General features: G+C 37.4%; 1 protein-coding gene across 14 annotated transcripts in view; it reads right to left on the bottom strand.

Annotated features, from left to right (window-relative positions):
- The window catches only part of ASPH (aspartate beta-hydroxylase), a 221,055-nt gene that overhangs the window by 153,309 nt on the left and 40,372 nt on the right, over positions 1–27,374 (bottom strand). For 9 of the 14 annotated variants that reach the window (XM_069465561.1, XM_069465562.1, XM_069465563.1 and 6 more), the window contains 2 exons: positions 4,607–4,696; positions 2,053–2,127 (listed from right to left, as the gene is read on the bottom strand). The exons of 2 other annotated variants lie outside the window; for them this stretch is intronic. In XM_069465561.1, coding sequence (XP_069321662.1) covers positions 2,053–2,127; positions 4,607–4,696 — 165 coding nt within the window. Of the gene's footprint in view, positions 1–2,052; positions 2,128–4,606; positions 4,697–16,199; positions 16,722–19,068; positions 19,111–26,039; positions 27,108–27,374 lie in introns of those variants that run through there. 3 more of the 14 variants (XM_069465569.1, XM_069465570.1, XM_069465568.1) reach the window with 2 other exon arrangements.

The raw sequence follows: 27,374 nt of genomic DNA, 5'->3' as shown, positions 1-27,374 counted from the left end.
GGGCTAGAGAAAAGTGAATGATAAGGAGAAGCAGGCTGTGATCAGATAAGGCACAGCTGGCTGGGCCACACCCCACAGGGTTATAGAGGAGCCAATAACCAAGGACGGCTATGGAGGAGCAAGGATGCAAACAGGGACACCCAGGCGGTGCTACAGTGGCAGTTGTGGCAAGAGGCCACAGTCACTGCTGAGACCCTGGAGGGCCAGGGTACGTGTCAGTGGCAATGCCAACAGGACTTGCTGATGGATTAGATACGTGAAGGGAGAAGAGTGAGAAATCAACGGAAACTCCTGGGTTTTTAGCTTAAGCAACTAAGTGGGAAAGGAAGCCATTAACTAAAACATAGCAAACTAGACTAAGAGTGATGCTGGGGTTCGGGGTAGAGAGGAGCTGTGAGATGGGGAAGAATCACGAGCTCTGTGTCAGGCATATTTTAAGTCTGAAACACTGATCAGACGTCCAAATGAAAATGTCTTATGCAGCTGGATAAACCTGGATTGATCGGGGCAGCAGCGATAGATTCAGAAGTCACCAGCATATAAATAATATTTAAAGCCATGGACCATATATGTGATTCCTAAGGAGAAAGTCTCGACAAAGAAAAGAACAGGTCCAAGAAGGTGGCTGTGGCAAGGAACATGGTGCTAGACTCGATTCTTTCCTCTCCTGGCTGTCTGCCCACCCACCACCCACCTAAACGTCTCCCAGGTCTCTCCACTGCTCTCCATCCCCACCTTTGGCTAAGCGGGGTTTGACCAACCATCCCCACTCACTTGTGTTACCAGCACAACCCTCCACCTGGTCTCCCTGCTGACCGCCTGCATCCCTGCCATGCGTTTTTCATGCTGCAGACAGAATACACAGCACTCCTCAACACCCTCCCCGATGGCTTCGATTACTCTCAGAATCAGGTAAAAATACCCTTTCTCTCAGCACACTCCTCCTACGTATTCCACGTGCCAGCCATTCTGAAATACCTTCAGATCCCCTCTTGCCTCAGCGGCGAATAAGTTCTACACCAGCCTCCAGCTCCTGAATGAAGAAGTCACTTCCTCCAGGAAGCCTCTCTGACCTGGAGCTGGGGTGAGCCCCACAGAGCATCCTGGGTTTCCCCGTTATACCACTCACCCCATTATAATGAAATCACTTATTCAGGCTGCATCTTCCTTGCATTAGGTCAAAGTTAGAGAAGAAGCTGGAGGGAAGGGAAGCCTGTGCTTGCTCACACAGGCGGCTTTCTGGCCTGTAAAGCAGCTGCAATAAAAGGGCACAGGCTCCTATACTCCCAGCAACATCAGCAAAATCAATTTAAATGACAGGGATTGTTTGTTTATTTTTAAGAAACTCATTTTTTTTTCTTTAGGACATTTAGGACCATAGAAACCATCAGGAGTAATAAGATACCAGTGTTCTCCCCCCTCACGATCCCTTCACGAGTTACATTTTTGGGGTCACTCTCTCTGTTTTCATAAAGGGATGCTTTAATAAGCAGCCTTATAAAATCCTAACACTGGTTTCCGAACTGTCATTTAGTAGCCACTACACAGAGCTCCACATGAGAAATGGTTTAGATCTAAGTGCTGGGAAAATCCTTTACATTCTTGTCTTTTTTTCCTTTCTGGTAATCTAGACTATATCACTAAAAACGTCTCCGTTTTGTTTTGGTGCCCCGCCAAGCAGGAAGTGAAGTCTGAGGGTGGATGGCAACACCTGGGTAACCCATCGTAGCTCGGTTGTGTCCTGTTTTCCTCCTCTCTGTCTTCCCAGCTACTCCTGATGGATCACTGGTCCCCATTTGCGTATGCGCATTTATTCCCACCATTTCTCTCTTACATGTACGGAGTAAGCTTCTTCACAGTCAGGTGGGGTAAAATAAAATATGTATAGGGCTACTCGAATGTAATACCTGTACTTTAATAACTTTGAGTTTAAAAATTTTAAGAAAATAATCCAAACATCCAACTAACATTTAAATTTTAAAGTAACGTCCAAGTCATGTAACTAAACATATATTAGTAATTCATGACAAAACAATAGATTTGAATTCATACCATGTTCTGTGTATACCATGTCATGGAGAAGGGGCTGAATTTGTTCTGTTACTTCATCTTCGATATATCGGGGTTCTAAAATAATTACAAAACATAACTAAGTAGAAAAATTCAAACATTAATGTGGAACTCTAACACTCAAATATGGAATTTATGCCTAGATATTAAAATGAATATATGTGGCTAAGCAATTATGCATCCTTTTTATATCAGTTTAGCATGTTTTTTCCTTTGTTGACAAACATGGTAGATATTGTAAATTGTTTTTTTTTTTTTTTTTCCCCAGCAGATATAAGTGTTAAAAGACTTCCAGTAAGATTTTTAAAGAAAGAAAACTAATTCAGGCTCATATTTTCATTTTAAATAAAAGCCTCACAAAGAGCAAAATGACTTCAGTTTGTAATTAGTAACAATACAATTCACACTAATGGTAGGCGAAAGTGGGAAGGACAAAAGCTTTCATAAAGAGAAGTACTGGGAACTCAAGATAAAAATCTAGATGACAAAGTCAATATAGATTAACGTATATGGTCAACCACTGCCTCCCCTGACCGGAGAGAGGACACCCTTGCTGGTGTGAGCACTGAGGGTGCTCAGGGTTGGCCGACCACTCCCAGATGTCAGGAAGACCCTACATTGTAACAGACAATCCTTTCAGCTTTGGAGAAACACATCTGACAGTCAGATCCACAGATTCAAATAAATGTGAATTACAAAAATGAACACTGACAATGACATTCCGACAACACAACACTGTGGTGCTTATTAGATTATCAGACTCACCTGCAACATGACACAGGAACAAGAAGCTATAATTACACTGACACCGTTATAAATTCTCTAACACACATGCTCTATGTTCAGTGAATAACAGTAGCACCAGACTTGGTATCATAAATGCTGTCATGTGAAACGATGCCAGTGACATCACTTATTTACAAAAGCTAATCTTCCAAAAAAAAAAATTGGAAGAAGTTAATTTGAACTTCAGGTAGGGAAAAAGTTTCATTATAATATCTATTATGCTAATCATACTACAAAACCATTTCTAAAGCACAAAAATGCCTTCTATTTTTATAGATTTTTTTTTATTTCACAAGCCACTTTTATACATACTCTCTTGAAACCACAGAAGAGTCTGCCAATCTCCATTCTTCCTTTATCCTCCCCCACAATGCCTATGTTGGCTTCCTAACTGGATGCCCAGTTTCACAACTGCTGAAAGCACCATCCGAAGAGAATATAATTTGCGTTACTAGAAGTGGTGCACTCTGCTTTTTTGCCTAACCCTTTAATGGCTTCCTTTGCCCAAATGGTGAAAACCTAAACTCCTTGGAAGAGAATATAAGACCTCCACAACTGAGCCCTCAGAGACTTCTCTAGAATCATCTGCTACCAGCACTGGCTTTGAACTTAGTCAGTACACCATGGCATTTCAACCTTCCATGAGTTTGTAAGCACTCTTCCTCACCCCGGGAAAGGGTTAGTGGAGGCAGAAGCCAGACAGCAATGAGTTAAAGAATTTCTTTCTTTCTTTTTTTTTTTTTAGTGCAAAGTAAAATTTGAGGTGCTAAATCCAAACACACATTTAAATGTGTGTTAAAAAAAAAAAGTTAAAAAAATTTATTTCTTGTTCCAGACCTATGGTTGTAGGAATTCTACAGGAATGAGAGGGAGACAGTAAACTCTCCTAGGATTATGAACTGAACAAAACTCAGAGCAACTCAATTATCTTAAAAAGAAGGAAGGAAAATAAAATATTGTTCATCAGTACACAGTGATAAAATCAGTCTAAAGTATGGTTCTGGACCCAGTACTTAGGCTGCAGTAAATATGTGGTGTCATACCTAACACTTCCAACAGGTGGCGGAAAGAAACCAAAGTTCTTGAGACCTGGGTAAATGAAAAATGTGCACAAACCATATAGTACTTTATAATAAATATCATACCATAAATAAGAAATGATACTAATGGATTAAAATTTAATTTACTGATTCATTAAAATATTTCAGGATTTTCCAACCTATGGGTCATAGGCCCTTGGGTAACTGTGGAGACACTTGATCCACGCAGATGCAAGACAGGCTTCACAGGATCACAGGGAGGTCTGGGAAGTCTTTTGATGTGGACAGGAGACCCTCATATAAAAAAGACTGAGAACTCACTAGACCTACCCTATTAAATCACGTGACAAATGATGACACTAGTGTATGATGTGTGTACTTTTACTTTCAATGTAATATGGTACTGTAGTGCTAGAATTGGAATCAAGAAACATAACACTCAGTTCATGAGGATTCTCTGTGGTCTTGGACAAAGAACAAACACCGTGCCTAAGATTCTTTATCTCTCAAAAATTAAAATTATCCTGTGCAAATTTTTACTAGAAAAATTTTGTTTACTGTAAGATTTCAGAAGAGAAGAAAAAGTAGCTCAATATTCTGTAAAAATGTGAAACAAATTCTGGGTAAAACGTGATTCTGTAAACTGCAAATGGGATACCTGTCAGGCGAAGGCACATCCCAGTGAGACCTGAAGGACGAGGACAACTTACCTGCCCTCATGGGAGCCTCCTCTGGGTCAGCATATGGCTCGGCCTCTTCTGGGGCGACTGCTGGCGCTGAAGCAGATCTTTCTTTAAGTCCTGCATTTTTTATTCACAAAGTTAACTTAAGTTTTTTTTTTATTATTTTGCTTTTTTTTTTGACATATTAAACCAGGAAAAATAATATTCTCAAACAATGAATCCATAGTGCAAGCAATGCATAGTTCCTAATATTACATGCTTAAAAATTGAAGTAGGAAAATATTAATAGTTTGCTCTTTAATTTCACATGGGTCTTTAATATCTTTAAGTTAGCCTTCCACTTAAAAATAAAACAAAAATCATTGTTTAAGTGTTCACGAATCTCTAAAATACAGGCATGTCTAAACTTACCAAAAGAACTGCAATGAGTTCAAGCTCCTCTTGTGTTCATAAGTTACTAATTAATTCCTAAGTCATGAAGTTTGAATTCAGCAATGAGACAACTAAGATGTATCTGAATTTTCTGTTATTCAGGAACATTCCAAATTTTGTTTTATATATAATTATTTATTCTTCTTAGAAGAAAATTGTTGAAAATAAGAAGAAATCATACCTAACTCACTATTTACAATCATCTAAAGGTAACACTAGTAATCATGTAATTTTATAATGGCTAAAAGATATGGGAAAAAATTCCTTTTTTTAATCCTAAGGAAAATAAGACATCAGAGTAAATTAACAAGAAAACTAACTTTAAAGTCAAACACCAGTATAAAATCCATTATACTAAGTTAGTTCTTTGATATTTTATATGTGAATCATTAAAAAATATCCTCAATTAAATACAACTATTTAGGAAACTAAGCTAGGTTCAAGAGTCTGAAGATTCCATTTACTGAATCCTGGGCTCTTTAAGATGGCACGTCATTAAGAATGTCATACCAGGAGCTGTCACTAAAGGGAGTGTGCTGTGCGTGCCAGTGGAAAGGGCAGAGGCAGATGAGAGAGGCGATTTTCTAATCTTAAGCATCTTTGTACAGCTCTTCCTGTACTATTGTGGTCTGGAAAATTCTCAGTTCAATGCCTTTTACTCTACTTTTTTCATTATCTGTTTTTCCTTTTCATTCCCTTTTCTCTCTCTCTCTTCATTTTTCTCTTCATGAAAAAAACATACTTCCACATTCTTCTTCCCAAATGTTAAAGAGGCAGAGATAGAGACACACAAGACCCCTCCGCGTCACTTATATCTCCTCTAGTTACTATTTCCAACACTATTTCCACACGACACCTACCACTAGTACACCCAACACGACATATACAGTTGTGTTCGACCCCTTCGTGACCTCTAACTAACTATAACACAGATTCCAAAGGGATCACACGCAAACATCCACAAGTCCTCACAGTAGTTCAGTTTCAGGGGGTGGGGGGTAGGAAGGAAAGCCTGGTAAAAGACATCACATTTCAAATTCAAATTCAGGGTTGCCCTGCCTGTTTCCATTTAAATAATCCACTCTTACATGCCTCAGTGGTTAATGGTATGGAACTATTTGTTGCCAAGTTCTGTTGAATAAATGAATCTGTAGAATCAAGTAATTTACCTTTGTACTCTCAGTACCTCAGCTAACATCTGACACACACAGCGACTGCTCAACAAGCACCTGGTGAGGGCTGAACAACCAGCAGTGTGACTGCTCTGCGTACCTGGGGGCAGAGGTTCCCTCCAGGGCCGGGGCTGCTGAGCTGCACTGGAGACGTGGGGTTGTAGAAGTGGGAAAGAGGCTCACAGCAATTCTCTACCACCCTTTACCAGAGATACGTATCTCTGCTACGACGTACACCTTTTCAGTACCACGGGCCTAGTTTGCCTAGGACAGTCCCAATTGTCCCAAGGTCTGTTGTCCTGGCATAATTATTTCACTCTCAAAAGTACCTCAGTTTGAAGGAAAACTTACAGGGTCAATTCTTCATTAACCCTGTATGTGGCAGGCCCTCAAACTGTACTCCATGGTTAAGTAAACAAGGAAATATTTTCCTACCAAACAATAAAGATTTTGAATGCCTGAAAACCCCATTCTTAAGGATTTTGAGAAAGGTTTCATGTGGGGAAAAAAAAAAAAATTCTAATGCCAAAGTATTTGAGAACTACTAGTATACCAATATTCAGAATGCAATGCCCCCTGAAAGTCAGCTTTCTCGAAAGCAATGGGGAGTTATATCTCTAAAATTGAAATTGAAATTGCAAAATGTAAGAAAAACATAAAAATGAAAGCATATAATAGCAGAAAATATTGAGCAGCTATTTTTTTCTGTCCAAAGTGGCAGATGAATTATAAGCTTATTAATACTTGGTCACAGCCATTTCTAGAGATGAAATCAGCACAGAAATAAACAGTATTGTAAGCCTCAAAGAAGCTGAGGATCACATTAACACATCTCCTTCCCCAGACCCCTATAAACTTTAAAAAATTTAATTAGAATTGCTTTAGTAACCCATATGGAAAAATTTGCCCTACAAGCTTTTATTTTGGTGTCTCCAAAAAACTTTTTGCAACCCAAACTCATTTTGCTTCTAAGAGTTGAGGCAAAAAATAAAAATTAAAAGAGAAAAAAATACACATAAGGTCAATTCAGTCAAAGGAATGTTTTTCAAACTGGATTTATTTTGAGGTACATATGGCAAGGAAGCAACAGTGAAATAAATGTTCAAACTTATGTTACAAAATGAGATGTATCAGTTTTGATGTCCCTAGGGCTGCATTTAACAAAACGCCACCCAACAACGGCTTGACCAAGAAGGAAATTCATTCTCTAACTAAACAGGAAGCGGGCAGGTAGGCTGGCTGGCTCTCAGCCTGGCTCCATCCTCCCGTGGCAATCCGGGCTCCCCTCACTGCAAGATTCTCTTTCAAACAAGACGATGTCCAGAAGCAAAAGGATCACCTCTTGCTCTGCTTCTTTCGTAGGCTTGAGGAAATCTTCCTAGAAGTTCCCAGCAGTCTTCCCTTTCAGTTTTAACAGTCAGAACCGGAACCCACTTCCTTTTCTGGGCTGGCGAGAGGAACAGGATGACCACAGCTGCCCCACAGCCATGGTCTGGGGTTGCACAAATGCCGCACGTCCACCACAATGGCCATGACGTGACTCAGAAAATAACTTCATTTCCTTAAAACATACCTTGCTTTTAGTTCTTTAAATTCGGAAATTAAAACACATTTGCATTTAATAACCATATGGTTGTTCCTCTAATTTTAATTAAAATCAGAAGAAGCTATAAAAAGTGAGTCAAATTAGCACTTTAAATCGACCACTCACAGCAAATTTGATAACCGACACAGATACCTGAGCCCAGGATTAGCTTACTTTATTCACTGCTGCCCAACTACCCCTGACCATAATGGGAAAGAATCAACGTATTTCTTTCCATGAGTATGTCATAGTCATATACTTACTGAATTGCACGTTGCATTCATTCATTCAACAAATATTTATTTAACACCTATCCATGCAAAGCACTGCTCTACAGCAAATGAACAGGCAACATCCCCATCTTCCAGGGGGAGAGAGCAAAATTTGAAAAATAAGAAATGAGCTTTTTAGAGTATAAATGGTATGAGGAAGACTTGGGACAGGGAGGATGTTAAGGAAAGGGAGGAGCTATTTACAATAAACTGGGGAGGGAGGGACTCACTGATAACATGTGAACAGACTCCTGAAGGAAATCAGGGATGTGGCTGCGTAACTTACACTGAGGAAGAGCACTCCAGGTAATGGGAACAGCATGTACAGTCACGCGTCACTTAACAACAGGGATACATTCTGGGGAATGCGTCATTAGGTAATTCTGTCATTGTGTGAACATCACAGAGTGTATTTACACAAACCTAGAGGGGACAGTCTATTACACACCTAGGCTATACGGTAGAACCTATTGCTCCTGAGTTACATACCTGTACAGCATGTTCCTGTATTTAACACCGTAGGTGACTGTACCACCAAGGTGAGTATGTGTAACTAAATACATCCAAACATAAAAAAAAGCACAGTAAAAATCTTACAGGACCACTATCATATATACAGTCTGTCATTGACCTAAATGTCATTAAGTGGCATGTGACTATACAAAATTCCTCAGCTGGGACCAAGTCTGCTGAGGGAGGAGCCAGGTGGCCCGTGCAGCAGGAGAGGAGTGAGCACGGGTGTGAGCATCAGAAAGGCCTGGGACACTGGGTCACAGGGCTGCGTTCTCAGTGTACATGAAGGATTGACTTTTCTTAAGAGTTATAAGAAAGCTGCTTCCTCAACAAAATCTGGAAGAGAATTATAAATTTACTTTGCTTCATAGGATTTCACATACCTAGTCCATAAAAAGCTAGGAATTTTTTAAAATTAGGTTTTTAATCTTTGGTTTACTAATTCAACGGTGTACAGACTGAGGCCGGGTAAGCTGGCTCACGCCTGTAATCCCAGCACTTTGGGAGGCCAAGACCGGAGGATTGCTTGAGGACAGGAGTTTGCAATCAATGGCCTGCAGACTGATGAAAATTTTGGTCTTACCAATTCAGGTTACTCCAGCTACAGTTATTCACGAAGGGTATGTGCTCAGGACACCTACTGCTTCAATTGCAAGCAGTCTAGCAGTGTACTCTAATGGACCCCAAGAATAAGACTAACAGGTACATGAAACTTGAGAAATATTCAGGGAAATCAATACACCAGAAAGGCACACATACTAATTGACCATGCCAATCCTTGTTGTTTCAGTTTGTACAAAAAGTGAATATAGATCTTATTCAGTATACCAACAGAAGTCTCAGAACTTACCAAAATCCTAGACTACCAGAAACCAAAAACTGACCCGTGATATACAGTAACGGCCATTCCAGATTCAAAGAATCTTTACATGACCTGGGATGGACAGATTTCAAAAAGAAGACATAAGCCACAAAAAAATTAAACATTGTAGGACTCCACAAAGATCGGAAGGAGTGGACTCATTTTAATATCTTGCGAAATGCAGTTAAACACGACAAAGCGTGCAGGAGCCTGGGCACTGGAGCCAAGCAGGCCACGTGAATTCCATCTCGGCATTACCACCGCCACAACTTCGGTTTCCACAGATACAAAAAGGGGATAAAACAGTAGCCATTAGAAGGGTTTTAAGAACTAAATGAGAATTTAAATCCAGGAAATATACACTTTTAAAACAACTTACTTTTTCCCTTTATTTCTTCTAAAGAAACATACGTATGCACACACTCCCTTTTTTATGCACACATACTCACACACAGAGCAATATCAACACAGTTACAGGCAACTTCCAAGGTAGTTAAAACATGCTACAATTACTGAGGAATCTCCAGCGTTTTCTTTTTTTAAAAAAACATTTTTCTTCTTTCTAATGTTCTTCAACAGTATATACGGACCTGAAATACTTGTAAATGAGCCGCTTTGGATGCTCACCATTCAGTAAGCAAGCACTGAATGCCTACTGTCAGTCACTAGGCTAGGTACAGGAGATACATCGCAGTCTAGCAGCAAAGTCCAGGAATGAGGCAAGGTGGCGAGTGGGACAACTGAAGCATGCAGAGTCCAGCCACCGGGGAGGATCAGAGACACCTGGGTGCAGTCACAGTGAGCGACTGAGTCCTGCAGGAGAGGCCAGGCGGCCCACCTCACAGGGCCGGCGTACTTTCTAGGCAGAGGAAATAGTGAGCAGTATTGACGACAGCTCCAGTTTCATTGTTTCCTCCCTCAGCCCTTGTTTGTCTCATAGCATTTCACTGCAGGGACCACAGCCACGGCCACCCCTTCCATCTCCAGTGCCTCGCCAGCCCCCGCACGCTGCAGGTACGCAGGAATATTTGTTGAATGAGTCAATAAATGGCAACTATAGACACAGCATGTGGTGTTTATAAAATTGTCAAAAATAACACCAGATCTTTGAGGTAAGTGTAGATCTTCCTCCCCTAATCTCTTAGGATATAAGAGAAGTAATGCTTAAGGCAGGCTGTAAATGAAAGGCTTCTATGATGGGCATATATCTGATGGACTTCTATGATGAGCATATATCTGACTCAATATGGAGCCCTAAATAGATACATAAAGTGAAATCAAATGAGGTATGAAATGAGAACAAAGAAAAAACAAATGGATGATTTAGTACTATGTAGGACTTACAAAGCTCTTGCAGAACTGGTTTCTATGTAAAAATGATAGCCAAACCAGGAACGAACATCTAGTTCATGCGATTGTATCCTTAGGCAAATGGAGGAGGAAGGGTAAGAGATCAAAGATTGTTACTGAGAATTCTTTCAGATTAACCCAAACAGGATTTTCATGAAAATGACTCTATGGGTCTGCTACGTAATACCCTTTAATTTCCTAATTAACAGAAACTTTCCTGTTAGATAGAATAGGGGGAAAATGGAGAGAGCTCAATAAAATAAACCTAACTTGCCTGATAACTACAGGGTAGTATTTGTCATTATGCCAATATTCTCTTATATTCTTTCAATTGTCTATAAGCATTGCTGACCAAGGGTTGGGATGAGATCTCTCTATGCCACATGGCTTCCTATTCCAATATATTCATTTTGGCCCAATCCATGCAACTCTGTATTGGGCAGGGGCAGAAGCAGGACTGGGATGGGGAGCAGGAGGGGAAAACAAACTCCATAATCTGCCTGCTTTCAGGGCAGATGAAGACTGGTGTACAAACATCCACTGTGTTAGCCCGCCCTGCACTTATTCTTCCTTCTTCTGGGAAAAGCACATTAATTCGGGGAAACCACTTTTCCTTTACCCAACATTTGCTTTTCTAACAGCCCATTTATTTTTAGAGAATCCTTTACCAACAATTTTTAGAGTGGGCACTCACATCTCCCAGCTTCCAATCACAGCTTTCCTACCCCCCACCCCACAAGGATTAGGGTTGAAGATGAGCATAGGAGACACTCTGTCTAAGAAGGAAGCCCACACGCCTGGAGAGTCCAGAGACAAGAAAGAGATTGAGAATATTATTTGAGTACCCAAATTCAGCATAACAAAAGAAAAAAACCCAAACTACCCCTGGGCTTTACAATTATGGAAGGCAATCAGTGATTTTTGTCCATGTAAACTAATTTGAATAGACTTAACACCATGGACATAACCAAAAGAATTCTGGAGAATATTTAGAAGTAAAACTTAATATGTTCCTGTTATCCTGTGGAAGAATGATAAGTACCTTTTTCCAATGAAACATAGTTACAACGAGACTTGAAGAACTAGACATTAGGGATTAAAAAGGTTTTTGTGGACCCGAGCAGAAAATCTCTAAAGACCATAAAATCACATCTATGGAAAAATGTTCTCTGAATATAAAACAAACCTATAAATACGTTTTTCACAATTAGATGATTAAACTTCTCAATTGTACCATATACTTAAGACTACAGTTTACATCATAACTTTTTTCTGACCTTTACATTTTATGTCTTGTGTTTTCATGTTGAAGCAGTATCCTTTAAAAAAACTAAGCATTCTTATGGTTTTACACATATGTAACATTTATAATTATTTTCATTTGCCCTCTCAATGATCTCAGCAGAACAAATCAGGATCCAGTACATCATTTCACAAAGACACATTCATTACAAAGCGTAAAGAACCTAGGATTATCTCACAAACTGTTGACAAAAGTAGGAGTAGGAATCACAGTTTCAGCGCTTCCAAATTTTCAACCACTGACTGACAGGGCTTGGTTGAACTGTCACCATCATTCTATACCAAAGAAAAGGGGAAACTGAGTGTCTAACAGTGAGGAGCTGCTTACATTCATGTAACATCAGCTGGTTCTCACAACCACCCTCAGGGACAGGTTATTATCTCCAATTTACAAATGAGGAAAACAACCATTTCCAAGATGCATTTAACAGTAAAATATTCTGAGTAATCAATTGTGAGAATTATTACCAATGAACATTAACAGGAGAAGGAAGAGTTGAGGACTGTGCAAGAGAAAGAAACCAAAGTCAGGAGACATAGCCTAAGTCACCACACTCATTTCATGAAAAATGACATAACAGTTAACTTAAAATATTTAAAATTAAAAAAATCATACTTGTTTACTCCCTTTCTTTTTCATGGAAATGTCTATAGGGAGTCTTTATTATCTAAGTATTCATTATGAGAACCTCTGAGGTTACAAAGTTGCATGGCTAATCAGGTCATAATATAAAATATTTTCTATCAACCAACCACTTACAGAATTAACTCAAGTAGTCTTCCTGAGTTAACTCAAGCAATCATGTTGATTTATGTTCATTTCTTTACCAGTCTCTTTCTCATTGTGAAATGTTGATAGGATCATCTATATACAATGCAAATTATCCATAAAGTAAAACTGAAAGTCTCATTAAAAAAATAAAAAGGTTTCAAGGAAGTGATAAGGTGATTACAACTGATGTTAAGAATAACTAAAATTCCCACACAAAGCCATTATGAAATGAAACATCGAAGTTAGATGTCACAACAAATGAAGAAAAGAGTTCAGTAAAAGTACTTCAAAAGAAAGTAATCTGAATATTAAAGAATAAAAAAAGATTCTTGGTAAAATTGACAGGCACTCAAATATTTTCACAAAACTGACCATCTTAAAGATGATAGTGCTACTCAAATGTGTTAAGGAAAATTATACCAATAATGTCATTTTTTAAAAACTTGAAGTATCACATCATAATGTAATTTAACTCAAAATGTTAGGGATATGAAAAAATAAACTTACATTTAGTATTTAATTTTAATTAAATTTTTCAGCTTTTCCCCAAAACTTCTGAGTCCCAACTACTTGGTATTACAAAATCTTTGTCCCTGTTTTTAGCTGACTTATTTAAAAAGGGTAACCTTTCTGATTGTAATTATCCTTAGAGAAAACAATATGAAACTGAACAATACAGAAATAACTACCTACTTAATAAAGAACATAAAACTAAGAATACAAGCATAATTTTAACCCATTAATCACAACAGAAAGCTTATTATGTCCTAAGTTTTTCACTGAATCTTAAGTGTTAATGGACCTGGATACAGTGTGACCTGAACGTCAATAAAATTCAGTTGAAGCCTTCATTTGCTGAAGGAAAGGAAAGGGGGAAAAATAAAATGAAAGGAAGAAAATAAAGCCAGTCTCAGTCCACAAGTGCTCTTAAAATTCCTTTAAATGTTTTAGTAGATGTTTGAACTCTTGAGCTGAAAGTCAAAGGAAAAATCAATAACTGAACCAAAGCATTTCAAAGTACTTTCCTAAATAGCAACAATGCTTTTATGCTTATGCCAGTTAGGTTATTCTAAAATGTTTTCACTCATTTGCTTAGAATTTAGCATTTATGTATTTTCTGCCCCCTGGCCACTGAACTTCAAAAACCAGGGCAAAAATTACAAGAATGCTCTCAGTAAATCCAATGATAATTCTCTGCCCTTCTGCAAGGGAGAACAAAAAAAAAAAATCTGTAGAGAAAGTCACACTGAAAATTTTGCATACATACACACAAAAAATCAATCCATTTATCTCAGCAGCAAAATCTAACATTTGGATATATTTTGAAAATCTTGTTAACTTTTACATGTGTGGTGACATCTGTTTTGCTTCTTATTCTATCCAGTTCTCAGTCAGAGCCTCCTTCTCCTTGTCCCAGAAGCCCTACATTTCATAGAGTTTGGGTGGGACTCACTCAACTCCCAGCCCAAACCTTTGTGCACAGGATCAAGCCTGGCAAGACTAACCCAACCCCAACTACAAAAACAAGTCACAGATGTTCGCCAGGCCTAGCCAGGCCAATCAGAATTCTGCCAGGGACTTTTCTTCCAGAGCCATTCCAGAAAGCTGTCTCTGCACTGGGATTGGCAAACCAGAAAGATGAGTCTGGGGCCTGCTGAGCACCACTGTGGTCATCAATGGCAGCATCTCCATATAGGATAAAGTCAGGCAGAAACCAGCAGAGCCTCTATCTGGGAAGTGAGCTAGTGAGAGAGAGAGAGAGAGAGAGAGCGCGCTCTGATACAGAGCTGGACTGGCCTCTATTCACCTGAAGCCAGTGCTCCCAGATCTGTCAACTAAAGAAGCCAAAAAATTCCCTTTTTGGTTTACTGTGTTCTTATAATCTATAAAAATAAGAGCAAAATCCTGACTAATCAACATATAAAACTCTAAGGAATCACATATTACAAGTCTTTGGGCCTTAGTTCTTAAGCAATAAAATAATAGCCTTAGATTAGATAGAGATACTACATTAGATTTTCTCCAGGATTTCTTCCTTGCTGTATAATTTTGTTAGTTGTAATTTTTGTCAACTAGACATATGTTTGATTTTACAAAGTAAAAGGTACCAGCATAGAAGAAAAGGGCGCACAATACTTTTAGAAATATTTACACTTAAATTTACTCATTTCTGACTTGAAATCATCTTTAATTAGCCTAAAAATCTCTAGTTTTTAATCTCTTTATAGGAAAAATAATTATTTTTTCAAAATAACATCTTTGTGGCAGCACTTTTGATTCAAACAGTGATTTTAAAACTGTTGGATATAAAGTTTTATTTATTTATTTATTTTTATTTGTTATTAGCATGGATTTATAAATAATCAGGCTGCTCTTCTCATTATCAACCAACAGTCACCATTAGAGATTTAAAACTTCATGTACAGAATAGTATATACCATTTGTAGAAATGTATTTATGTTATTTATGTTATCAAATGTTTTCTGAGGAGCTAAATTCTGACCTTTAGTTAGATCTCAAATTTGCAATTTCTTAGAAACTGTAAACAATTATAACACAATCAAATATGAAAAATATATGCCATTCAACCAAAACAACTGAAAAACTGAAAAAAAAAAAAGTGTGATATAAAATGAAAGGACATCCTAATTTGAAATAATGAAAGCCTTTCTATAACTACTCTGAGACAGCAAAGACATCATGAATAAAAGTGTTCTTAAATCAAATCCCTTCTTATTTATGGCTCTATCCAGGGTTCCCAGAGTGGTGCAGCTGGCACACAGTAGGCACTAAGTATCTGTCAGATGAGAAGAGAAGGGCAGGGATGGGAACTGGTGGGAAAGCGAGGGGTGGCTGAGGAGAGGTCAGCGGTGAGGATGGAGGGAAAGGAGAAAGTCAAAACTGGGGTAGGAGAGATTAGAAAGGGGAGAGATGGAGAAAGGGAGAGGAGGACCTGGGAGGAATCTGAGGAAGGGGTGGCCCCTGAAAGATGGGGGGAGGGGGAATTGGGGAGAGGAGGTCGCACAAAAGCCTGAGGAGGTACCCACAGAAGAGGAGAGGAAAACACAGACTTGGGAACGGAAAGCAGGGGAGAAATCAAAGGACAAATAGAGAAAAAGGGTACCTTCTTATTTCCCTAAGTATTTAGCATACTTGAAAGAGTTACTCTGCATAGAAATACTATTTAAAATCTTAATATTTTTATTTAACTCCAATTCAATATATTAATAAATCCATTATAATTCATAGTATACACATACATTTATCTGATACATGATCAATAAATTAAAAATAGAACTTATTACACATTTTATGACTTTTTTAAAAAGCTTCCTCTTTTAAATTTAGAATCACGGACAGTGTATTTAAATTTCAAATTTACTTGCTGAGCACCAATAAACACATTCAATGGTTAATTTACACATATTCCCCAACCAGGACGATATTAAATTTTCTATGCCCTTTAGCAGCAAATCACAATGAAGAATATCATTGCTTCCTGGGATGGTATGTCAGAGCTTTAGTCCTTTCTTTTCTGGTTATTTCCCTTTGCTACGTGTGCGTGTCTGGTAGAACTTTTACTTTCCTTTCTGTCATCTTTGTCTCGGGATGCCATTTTACTAGAAATATCCTTAATATTTGTTGACTTTTTCCTATTTTCCTTGGTTTTAGCACTTTTCTCTAGGTCCACTTTCTCCTTTTCTCTGTCTCTTTTCCCCTTAGGAGACTCTTTCCTGGACATATCTGCATCAGCAATTTTCTTCTCCTTCCGGTCATCCTCCTTTTCTTTCTTCCCCTTTTTTCTCTCTTCATTCTTACTTTCCTTCCTTGACTCAGGTTTCTCTTTTTCCTTCTTGAGCTCTTCTTTAGTGAGTTCTTTAACTTTCAGGTTTTCCAATCAAAGGAAAAAAATGTTTATTGACAGCAACTCTAAATTCATAAAACAGCAGGTTAGTGAAAAGGTATTGTCTGTTGATTTACCTCCCCACACACAGGATATGCTCATTCAAAAAGTTACTTTAACTATTATTTAAGTTGGTCAAAAACAGATGTAAACCTCTATAAAGTATCAACTGTAAAAGAAATGCTAGAAGCTGGTCATATTTTTCCAGCTTGAAATATGATATGACTTATCATAAAAGAAGGTTAACATGCAACATTATAAAAACGAGTGCATCCATAAAGGTAGTACTTTACACAAAGTGCTAACAATTCACACTTCATAACTATAATGACATAATTAAAGGAACATTGGCAATGCACGAGCACATTTTTCATAACTTGTAAGTTTATGCATAAGATAATCAAAAAGTTTTAGCTCAAACAAAACATTGTATCCTTAAATTATGTGCTTACAACCCTTGAAAACAAATACATGCAAATGAAAATTAAGTATCATTTAATTTTTCAGCTAAGCAAAAAACAATTTTAATGTGTATGAAATGTTAAAATCATTATCTATGGTGTTTAAAATGACAAATCAGAATTTTCTGCTTGTATTCAATATCATAAAATTAGTATTCCTTTAAGTATGCTTCCCTGTTAGTTTATGCAGAGCCAATCAAACCAACGTACATGTCTTCATGTTCACAGGGGTGAGAAAGCAATTAAATGGAACACACAGCTAATTCCAAATCTCATAGAAGATACTGCTTTCAACTTGCTTTACATAAAGTTTAATAGAGCGGTTAACAAAAGCTCTGAATTTCACCTGTTTGCACTCATGCTAGGAAATTGTATGGTAAAGTGTTTACTGTACAATGCAGCATTTAAGCAGCAACAAAGAAAATGAAAGATTTCTTTAATATAATAAAATGTGGAAGATGTTTTTACCCATTAAAATCATGTAAAACTCACATAGCACAAAATGTTATTCAGTATGAGTATCAGATTTATGGTACTTACTAAAAGCAGCATTGTATCTTTCTAGGAAATCTAATAAATCTTGATTAACCAACAAAAATATCACATAGAGTTTCTCTATTAACTGAACTTCCTGGTCATCAATGAAGAAATTCTTTAGTTCCTCCTGAAAATCTTATTAAAACCCAGTAAGAATACAGAATATTATTCATTCAGAATCATCCTCCGAGTCTTCATTCTGCTTCACTGTTGTTTGTATGGTAACATAGATAATGGCATTGCAAAAGGGTAAGATGCTTGTGCAAGGCTATCAGCTCTTATTCTGCAAACTGTTTTTAAAAACTTAAATCCTCAATGTTTAATTTGCCTGTCTAGATCAAGAAGTAAAATTATGCCTTATTAGTCATTTATTTCATTACATTTATGTAAAAATAAAACAGTAAAAACTATTTTCTTCCCAGGAATTATTCAGGTGGGATACAAGGTTAAAACATTAAAATTTCCTTATCTTAAAATACAAATCACAAAACCTTGCAAATAACACAGTAAAAGTCTCATCTGTTCATACTTCGCGCGCGCGCACACACACACACACACACACACACACACCAACAATATGCCAAGCACTTGAATTGAACACTTACAAGAATGTCGCAAGTTTATAAAGAAATTCATGCACATCCCCATGCCCCTATCCATGAAGGACACAACTACTTACATATGAGCAGGAAAAACCAGAGGGATATAAAGTAAGGCTATAATGTTGAGCTGTTAGTCTATATATAATAGCTGACAGGTATAATAATTTTTAATGAATTAAAATATAAAATACAGCAAATTCTATACCAATGTAATACACTGCTCCAGAATATATACTTAAGTTTTCATTTTATTGAAAACTACTACACCTTTGATATAGTAGCTTTTATTGTGCTCTAAGACAGACGGTCATGAGAGCTTTTGGAGAAATAAAATCAACCACTGATAACTTCATCTTTTTCCCAGTAGTAATTCAAACAGCAAGTCAAACTAAGAAAGGTTTTAGGGAGCAAGGTAGGCTGTGTATATGTAAAGTTACCATATATATTATAACAAATACATAATATTGGTATAATATATATGTTCTTAGTTTAAAGACTATTACAAAGTTCTGATAACATGAAATGGGAATTGCTTAAAATTATAGGCTTGAGGCCAAAAATGCTTCAATGACACCTTGACAAAACTACTTATAACCTAAGGTGCACCCAGGTGAGACCAAAAAGCAATAATGTTTAGCATTAGTAGCTACATACTCAGAAAATGTCATGCATTTTCAAGCATTAAACTGGATTCATTCAAGGCTAATTTGAAAAATAGAAAATACCTTTAGCCTTAGCTTTTCTTTTGGCTACCCCACCAGGTCCTTCTGTTGGTATTTACAAGATGAAAATAGGTTATGAACAGAAAATGTTAAAGGAATTCGAACATAAGTATCTATAAAATAGTTAAAATTGATGCCTCTATGAAACAAATTAAGTTACTTAAATTTACCATTAAAAAATATTCCTTCAACATACAAATGTCTATTACTTGTCAGTCACTTTAAAGCCTTACTGTCACTATTTATTACAGATAAATGCATGTAATCAGCCTATGATTTAATCGCCCTCACAACTGGCCTTAGAGCTTTAAGAATTGTTGGTATTAGCAATGTCCGTGACCACCAAAAAATGGCATTTTGTTCCTGGTTGTGGCCTTCTGCTTGGGTCACAGATGACCAATAACAAACACTGTGGTGAAGGACCAAGGACCTTACTTCACTACACAACCACATATGCCATCCAAATAGGGACAGCACATCTTGACAGAATTTTCATCTTTGCTGTTTGAACAATTATTACTTCTCCCCATCATTCTAAATTATCTTTTTTAAAAAATTACACAAGCAAGAATGACACTATTATGTAGATGCATATTAACTTTTTTACTCTAAAAACTTTCCAACAGCTTTCTATTTCCTCTCTTGGCAAATGAAAGTTCTGATAACGGATTTATTGTTGACCTTCTAAGAAACATCAATACCACAGGATGCTCTTACAGCAGTCTTATTCCAACCAGGCTGTACTGAGCGTCCCACTCACCTGATCTTCCCAACTCTATCTGCTGGCCACATAAATGCTGTTTTATATTCACGTCCTGACAAACCTTCTGAAGTGGCATTCTAAGTTGCAAATCCCTTTCTTAGGCATATCAGGGCTGGTAGTGCGGTGCTTGGTGTTCCTCTCCCGAGGGAGATGGGCAGCACCATTCACAACCTGCCACTCGAGAACTAAGGTCTCAGGTGGAGGGGTCACAAGAAAGCCCTCCAAGTCATTTAACATTTATTCCTGCTGTAAACTGTAGAACCCATTCTGTATGTTTCTCAAAACCATAATCATACTCCCACTTTCATTATAAGATGTTTGTACTCCTGTTATATTGTTCAAATCATCTTTTGTTCCTAAGTTCCTTTCCCCTTTCTCTATTCATTTGTTTCCAGCAAATGAGGTAATCCATTTGAAAATGGCAATTTATTTTGGTTAAAATATCACCATCACCATTCTTCAACAAAGTATCAGTGTATCTTACCACTGACTACATAAAAAAAGAAACATGTGACTCACTGTGACTCACTCCATGTGGTTGTATCTGTCCAATTACTTGAAATTCATAGACAACCATAACCTGTGTGTGTGTATGTGTGTGTCTGTGTATAACAATTATTTTCCAGACATTTCATTTTTTCCTAAACTCTGCCAAAAACAGCATACGATTGAATACTATGTTGGACCACTCCCCACTAAAGTTTATCTCAGAATAAAATATCAAACCTATTTGTGTAAGTCCAACTTTTAAATACATAAGTATTATTCAGTGTGTAAAAGATATTAGCATAAAGCATTCAATTACACATTTAAAACTGCTAGCATCCCCTTCTGATGCCTGCATGGTTCTCCCCATGGCAGGCCCAGATTTTTCCTGTTAAAAAGCAGAGTGACGGAGACCAGACTGCCCCACTCCCACACCCACCCCTATGCTCCAGTTAAAAAGGGCTGTACTGATGAAAAGGCTAGAGTTAACTTTTGCCGTGAATCAGCCAAAATATTAGATAGCATCATTTTAGTAGTGAAACATGAAACACTACTGAGTACTCTGCTTTATTTTAAACTTTTCCAGTTTGGGTATAAATCCTTACAGTGATACAAACTAACAAAGCACAACACATCATAGAAAATTCCAAAGTATCATCTTATGCTAGATTTTCTGAACTTAAAGAATATAGTCAATAATTTTTCAGTATTTTTGACATCGTAAAGACTGAGCTAATCATTTAAACAATCACCATATTCAGTCTCTGAAGGAAAATGTACACACAAGAAGAAAACACAACACCCAATACAGGAAGTTATCAAAGGAGCCCCAAATAACTATGAAACAAAAGGAAGTCAAGAAAATATGGTGTTTTAAAAGTGAAATGATCAATTTTAGGAAGAAAGGCCTGAATAAAAGTTTAGGACACCACTGAATTATGTCAGTCACTAAATGTCCCCTAAGGTTCTTCAGATTAAAGTTCTCAAGTGGTAAAGAAGACAGTCACACTGCAATGATGAGAAAACACAGGTGGAAAGAAAGGTGACCAAAAACGTGGGATGCCCACACGGCTTCCCTCACCTCCTTAGAAAGAAACTGATTGTACATGGACTCTCCCAAGATTCTGAGGGGCAGAAAAGAAACAAAGTTTTGAAGGATTTTATCTGTGAGTACTTTGAAGATAGAGGAAACATGGGCATGTCTATATTAAAAAGCAGCAGAGTAGTGAGAGAGGGAAAGAGTGATGAGGTCAGAAAGAGAAGGAACAGGCACAGGGAAAGGGTTAGCTCTGGAAACCAGAAGATGCAATGTCTGAGAAAATGATGATTGAATGAGAAAGAGATGATGGCTCAAAAAAAAATTCCGAGATAGTAATGTTGTAAACAGAAGAGAGAAGACAATGGAACCTGAACCAGAGTATCTCAGGAAAGCAGAAGGCAAAATCATCTCTACAGAGGAATAAAACAGCCCCGGAAGATGGGAGGGTGTGGGAAGGTTTAGAGTACCCACCAAAGAGAGTGGCCATCAGAGCAACCAGTGCCCCACAGGTTCAATTCAGGTAACTTTATGACAGATTTTTTTCCTGCAACAATGTGAAGTGCAGTGGTTGGGACAGGGGTCAGTGGTAATCCAGGGTTAGTGACAACATGTAGGGAGAAAAAACATGAGTTTAGGGGCATTAGAGAAGTGGCCTCAGAGAAAACCACAGGCTGGTGTGTAAGACCCACTTTTCTATTCTTTCTGATTCTTGACAGAATTCAGTCCTACCATTTGTAACTGTGGTTGATGCCAAAAATCAACAAGCACGCCCTGTTTTTCTTCTTTGCTCTCTTTCCTACCATAGCCAGTGCTTGGGGCGGGGGTGGGGGAAGGGAGGAACAATTCCATCTAACAATAAAATTCATGAAACACGATGGCTTTTTATAAATACTTTCCAAGTAGTATGGAGAAAATGCTATCAATTAGAGCTGAAAGGGAAGCATCTTGGTATTCTGTGATCCATTTGGCTAAAAGTTTTTACTGACAGAGTACATTCCAATTTAAGGCAGTCATCCAAGAGGCATTAGGATGTGGTTAAAGTCAAAAAGAATGGCACAAAAGGCACCACCTCGTTGTACACTTTCTTTTCACACTTGCATGTTTATTCTGATGGTTTTAAAGGTGATTATTATTAATAGCTTGGGTGACAAAAATTTGAAAAAAGCAGGCCTTACATTCTCTCCTTAGAACAAATTGCCTAAAGGTACTTTATGCTGTTTTGGCAACTACCTTACAGCCACTATCCCACAAGCATTTTCTAAATGAAATGTTCTCTCTGAAACTAAAATGTTTGAATCATTAAGCCAATGGCTGGACCTGTGGTTCCACCACATGCAACAGACATGATTTAAGAAGACCGGCTCCATTACAGACACCCAAGTAGCTACTGCAAACTTACAGTCAGCTTTAGAATCTGAGCTGCAGTTTCTCATCTTCCTCTTTCCTCTACTGGAACACCATAATCATTTCACTGTTTACTACAGGCAGCAAAAAGAGGCCCCAAATGTCTACTAAGTAATGGTCCTGTGAGCTAGGCAGACTTTGCTCCAGAAGTCTAGTTTTGGTAAAATGCATCTCAGGACACTACACCAATTTTCTTTTTATTTTTAAATAGATGTAATGATAATATTATAGACATTTTTCTCTTAAAAAAAGGAAGCTAAAAACCCACCAACCCTCTATGGTAAGTGGGGAAGGGAAGATCAGAACATAAGAGAACTGCAAGAAAGAAAAGGAAGGGATCGCATCTAGAGACTGAGCATTTGAACAAAGTAAAACCCAGGTTCAAATACAAATGAGATATTGGAAAGGTCACCTGAAGACCTTTGTTAGCATAGATCAGATTGTTGTATGAACTTGAAAATGTCACTTCTTCCCCCCCCAAAAAGTCTAATAATTTTATCACTTATTTAATCTGGTTTTCAAAAAAAAAAAAAAAACTTAGTATTTTATTATGCAATGAGAAACTCCTGATGCTCTCCCTCATCAGGACTAAGACCAGCATATATTATTCATGTGATATTAATGAATATCATATGTGGCATTCAGCTTTAAAGGGGGATTCAAATAAAACCTGAGACCTGGTTCCTAGATTCAAGGAGTCCACGAGTGAGTAAGTATCTACTCCTAAGCATTTACAGGGTTATCTCAACAAATAATAGAGGCAGACAATTCAGCAAACTTGTTCCATCAACTTAGAAAAATAAAGTCTGAGTCAGTGAGTTTCTTGTAAGTGTTCCAAACATGCGTTCTGATCAAAGAGGATTCCACAGCCAAATCACAGAAAACTTCCCGTATGTTTTATAGATGTACAGAGCTAGCCCAGAGTCTTACTTAGAAAGGGTCACTGAGCATCAATCCCCACATGGTGTAACTGTCAAGTGATCAAATTAAGGATAACCGGCTGTGTTAGATCTGCTTTCGATACATCCCCGTTACGTACATCAGGATAGACACGGAAACATTTTGTTCTGTCTACCTAACTGCAAATAAAAACAAACCAGAAATCAAACAGACAAAAGTTTTTCTTACATGTCTGGATACAGCTCTGTAAGACAGGGAGGTAATTTCTAGAACAAAGAATCAAGGACAGGACGACAAAGCAGGCATTCCATCACGACCTGGGCACCGAGGCATCTGCGGGATCCCCACGGGCAGTGAGCAGGCAGCCAGGCCTCAGGGACTGGGTGGCTTCAGCACCCAGAAGTCACTTCTCCCACTGACTGACACACACCACTCACGTCCCAGAGAAAATCAGGGCTGAAAGAAGCTAAAGTGCAGAAAAGAACCCCCGGAGTGTCACTGCCTTGTTTTTGTGCCAGACTCCAGAGAACCCAGCGCCTCCTCAACCGGAGAAATGTCAGCACATCTGAAGAAGCAAGAACAGCAACTCTGAGGAAAGAAACATCGCTACGTCTCGATACAGAGCACATTTGCGTGGTTTCTTTGTTCAAAACTGAAACAGCACAGAGTATAGTACGACTTAAAATTCCATAACTATAAATAAATATTCAAATGTAGAGGACATAATTTTGCCTTAAGTTAGTTCCTAAGTTTAAAAGACATGAGCTAGAAAAATATTTATATTATGAAATAGAAAGGTATGAAAAAAACCCTTAGAAAATTAAGAATTATAACATAATAAATAAAACTTAAGGAAATAATTTTGATCAGCTTCAAGATACCTTATGCCACACTTTTAAAAACAACTTTATTTTCTCTCTCACACACACAAAAAGCCTTAGGCACAAATTGAAGGAAGTCACAGAAGTCAGGGGTTCATCAGCTGTCTGTATTTTTACCCTCATCAGAGACTTTTCAAAGGGGCTAACTGAAGGTGGTACAAAACAAATAGCAAGTATTTATCTCACATTCTTGTTTTTCACTTACAAAAATAAAGTATAATTAATTTCTGTACATAAAATGTGCATTAGTATCATGACAAAAAAAAGCCTGATGGGAAATTAATAATTCCAAACATTTTTAACACACAAATTACTTCTCATAAGCTTATCAAATATCTTCTAGTGTTAGTAGTAATGATACATTAATAGGATTGCTTTAAAAAATATATCCCAGACACCTGGCTAAGTGAATTTCATTGGGTGGGGCCTGAGATTGTTTTTGAATTTAAACCTAATGAACTCTGATATTTCCTAGTACTCAAATTCAAAGTAGAAGATACAATAAATACGGACTATGGCTGAATAAACTTTCAGAAAGATTATTATTACATGATAGATACTCTTTTGTTGCAGAACATTCTACTAAATGATGGCTTAGCTGGAGTGCTTGATTACTTGGAAATCAGAGGCTTTTGGTTGTCAGAAACATTAACAGAATAAAACCTATTTACTGAATAATAAGAGCAAGACAAACTAGAGCTTTAACAGCCATTTAAACTTTAGGAGATCACTGTCCAGTGTACCACGTGCATATCCATGTCCAAAAGTAGCTACAGAATGTTTGTTTTTAATAAGATCAGCAAATTGGACAGTCATCCGTGACACACATAAGTAGCAGGTGGAGGGCATGGATTTCCTGTGCTTTGATTTGAGACTTTTACTTTCAGGCTATCATTATGATAACCTACAAGAGTGATTTCTAACAAAGAAATTAAATTTGTCATATCCCCCTCAGAATAAATGGATGAATAGTCCACTTACTGAAAATAATTTGATCAAATATAGACAAACAAGAAATATTTGAAAAGTAGATATTATTATGGTGCAATGTAAAAAAAATGCAAACATTTTCAGATTTTAAGCTCTATGGAGAATCAAACTAAGCAAAATTTTAGAGAAGCTCAAAAGAGATTTAAAAACAGAAAACACCACACCTTCAAAGTGTAACAGAAACCAAAAAGGTCTTAGGTCTTACCCGTTTTCATGCTTTAAGAGCTTTGCTTGAGGGGGGAAATGAGTGAGAAATGCATTTCTTCTTTTAAGAAATGCATTTTATATATAGCTGATACAATTGTTTTTGATTTATTGAAGCAATACTGAACTCATTTTAAAGAAACTGATTTAAAGATGTTTTTTAAGGTTTTCTAACAGGAAAAATTTGTTTTCCTAAAATAGAATTGCCACATAATAAATTTAATTTACAATTCTAAAAATCACATCATATTGGAGCCAGAATTGACAGCGAATTAATAATGAAGGAAAAAAATGGAAAAAGACTTTATTTAGGATGAATAATTTTAATATATACAACATTATTTAAGATACATATTCACATTTTCCCTCTTGTGTAATATGCCTACCTTAAAAAAAAATACAAATTACTTTCTCTAGATGTATATTTGGAAATGAAATTAAAAATAAATTTTGCTTTCATAAACAGAAAAATTTCATATTACTATCTGAATACAGTAATTTAACTACCCTAAGGCAAAAACATGGAATTATTTTTAAATTATCTTAAAAGCACCATTAATACAGAATTTTACATTGAAATTTGTATGGACCTATCTGACAAGTCAGTGAACCTAAACAAATCACAATAAAAAAATACCAGCTTTTTAAAGAACCTTCATGTTATACATCAGTCATGTTAGGGATCAACAGAGAAGTATTTAACTTATAAATCATGCCAGAAATATTTTCGTAAGTCCATTAGAATCATCTTAATTAATAGTGTTAGCAGGACAAGCATGAAGGGTTAACCACAACACAATTTGCTACTGTTAAGTTTCCAAATGTAGTTCAGTAAAGACATAAATTGAAACAAAATGATACAGAAACCAATTATACCACCAAGAACATCAATTTCAGTGTACTTTGTAGACAACTACAAGAGTGAGGAATGCCACTTTCTTCACGAGAAGTGGGGGAGCAGAGCGAGGGACTAGCTAATAGCTGCACTGGGCAAGATCACAAGGTTGGCTTTTACCGTAAGATCGCAACTGCCCCGCTGCACGGTAAGCCCTGCATAAGCAAAGGAGAGAAAAGGAAAAGGAGACTGCCTCAGGTTTTCACAGGCCAATGACTCAGTCCCTGAATCAAAGTTACTGGTTATGTAAATCCAGTATGACGCAAGTCTTTCCCTGAACCCCTTCATTCTGTGACGTACCATCAACACCATCTGCGGTTTCGCTTTCGTCTTCTTCTTCTTCTAGCATTTCAAAAGGAGTCATTATATCATAGAGAAATGAGAGGAAACCATAAAACCAATCTGAACTTTCCTCTGCTAAAATATTAAGGACTTCCTCAAGGGAATCAATATTTTCATTACTGCCATCTTTGGTCAGGCCTACATAAGAATAAAGGAAGAGAGAAAGAGAAAATAAGGAGAGCAGTTAGGTGGAAAAAAGAAGTTGAGGAAGGGCGATCTCAAAAAGGATGTGCATCATGGTCACAGAGGTTTACAGAAAAGACACTTTGGAAAATAAAGAAGTCAATTAAAATGCACACGTTACAATCAACCCTCAATCACATGTGCTAAATGACAGCCTCGGTTTGACCGATTCTCCCCATTCCTACCAGCCCCTAACCAAGTTTGCCTTTCTCCCGTCAGACA

The sequence above is a fragment of the Eulemur rufifrons genome, chromosome 3 (assembly GCF_041146395.1).
Source record: "Eulemur rufifrons isolate Redbay chromosome 3, OSU_ERuf_1, whole genome shotgun sequence".
Classification (NCBI taxonomy): Eukaryota; Metazoa; Chordata; class Mammalia; order Primates; family Lemuridae; genus Eulemur; species Eulemur rufifrons.
The sequence above is the reverse complement of the archived record's forward strand: the minus strand, read 5'-3'. Positions and strand labels throughout refer to the sequence as shown.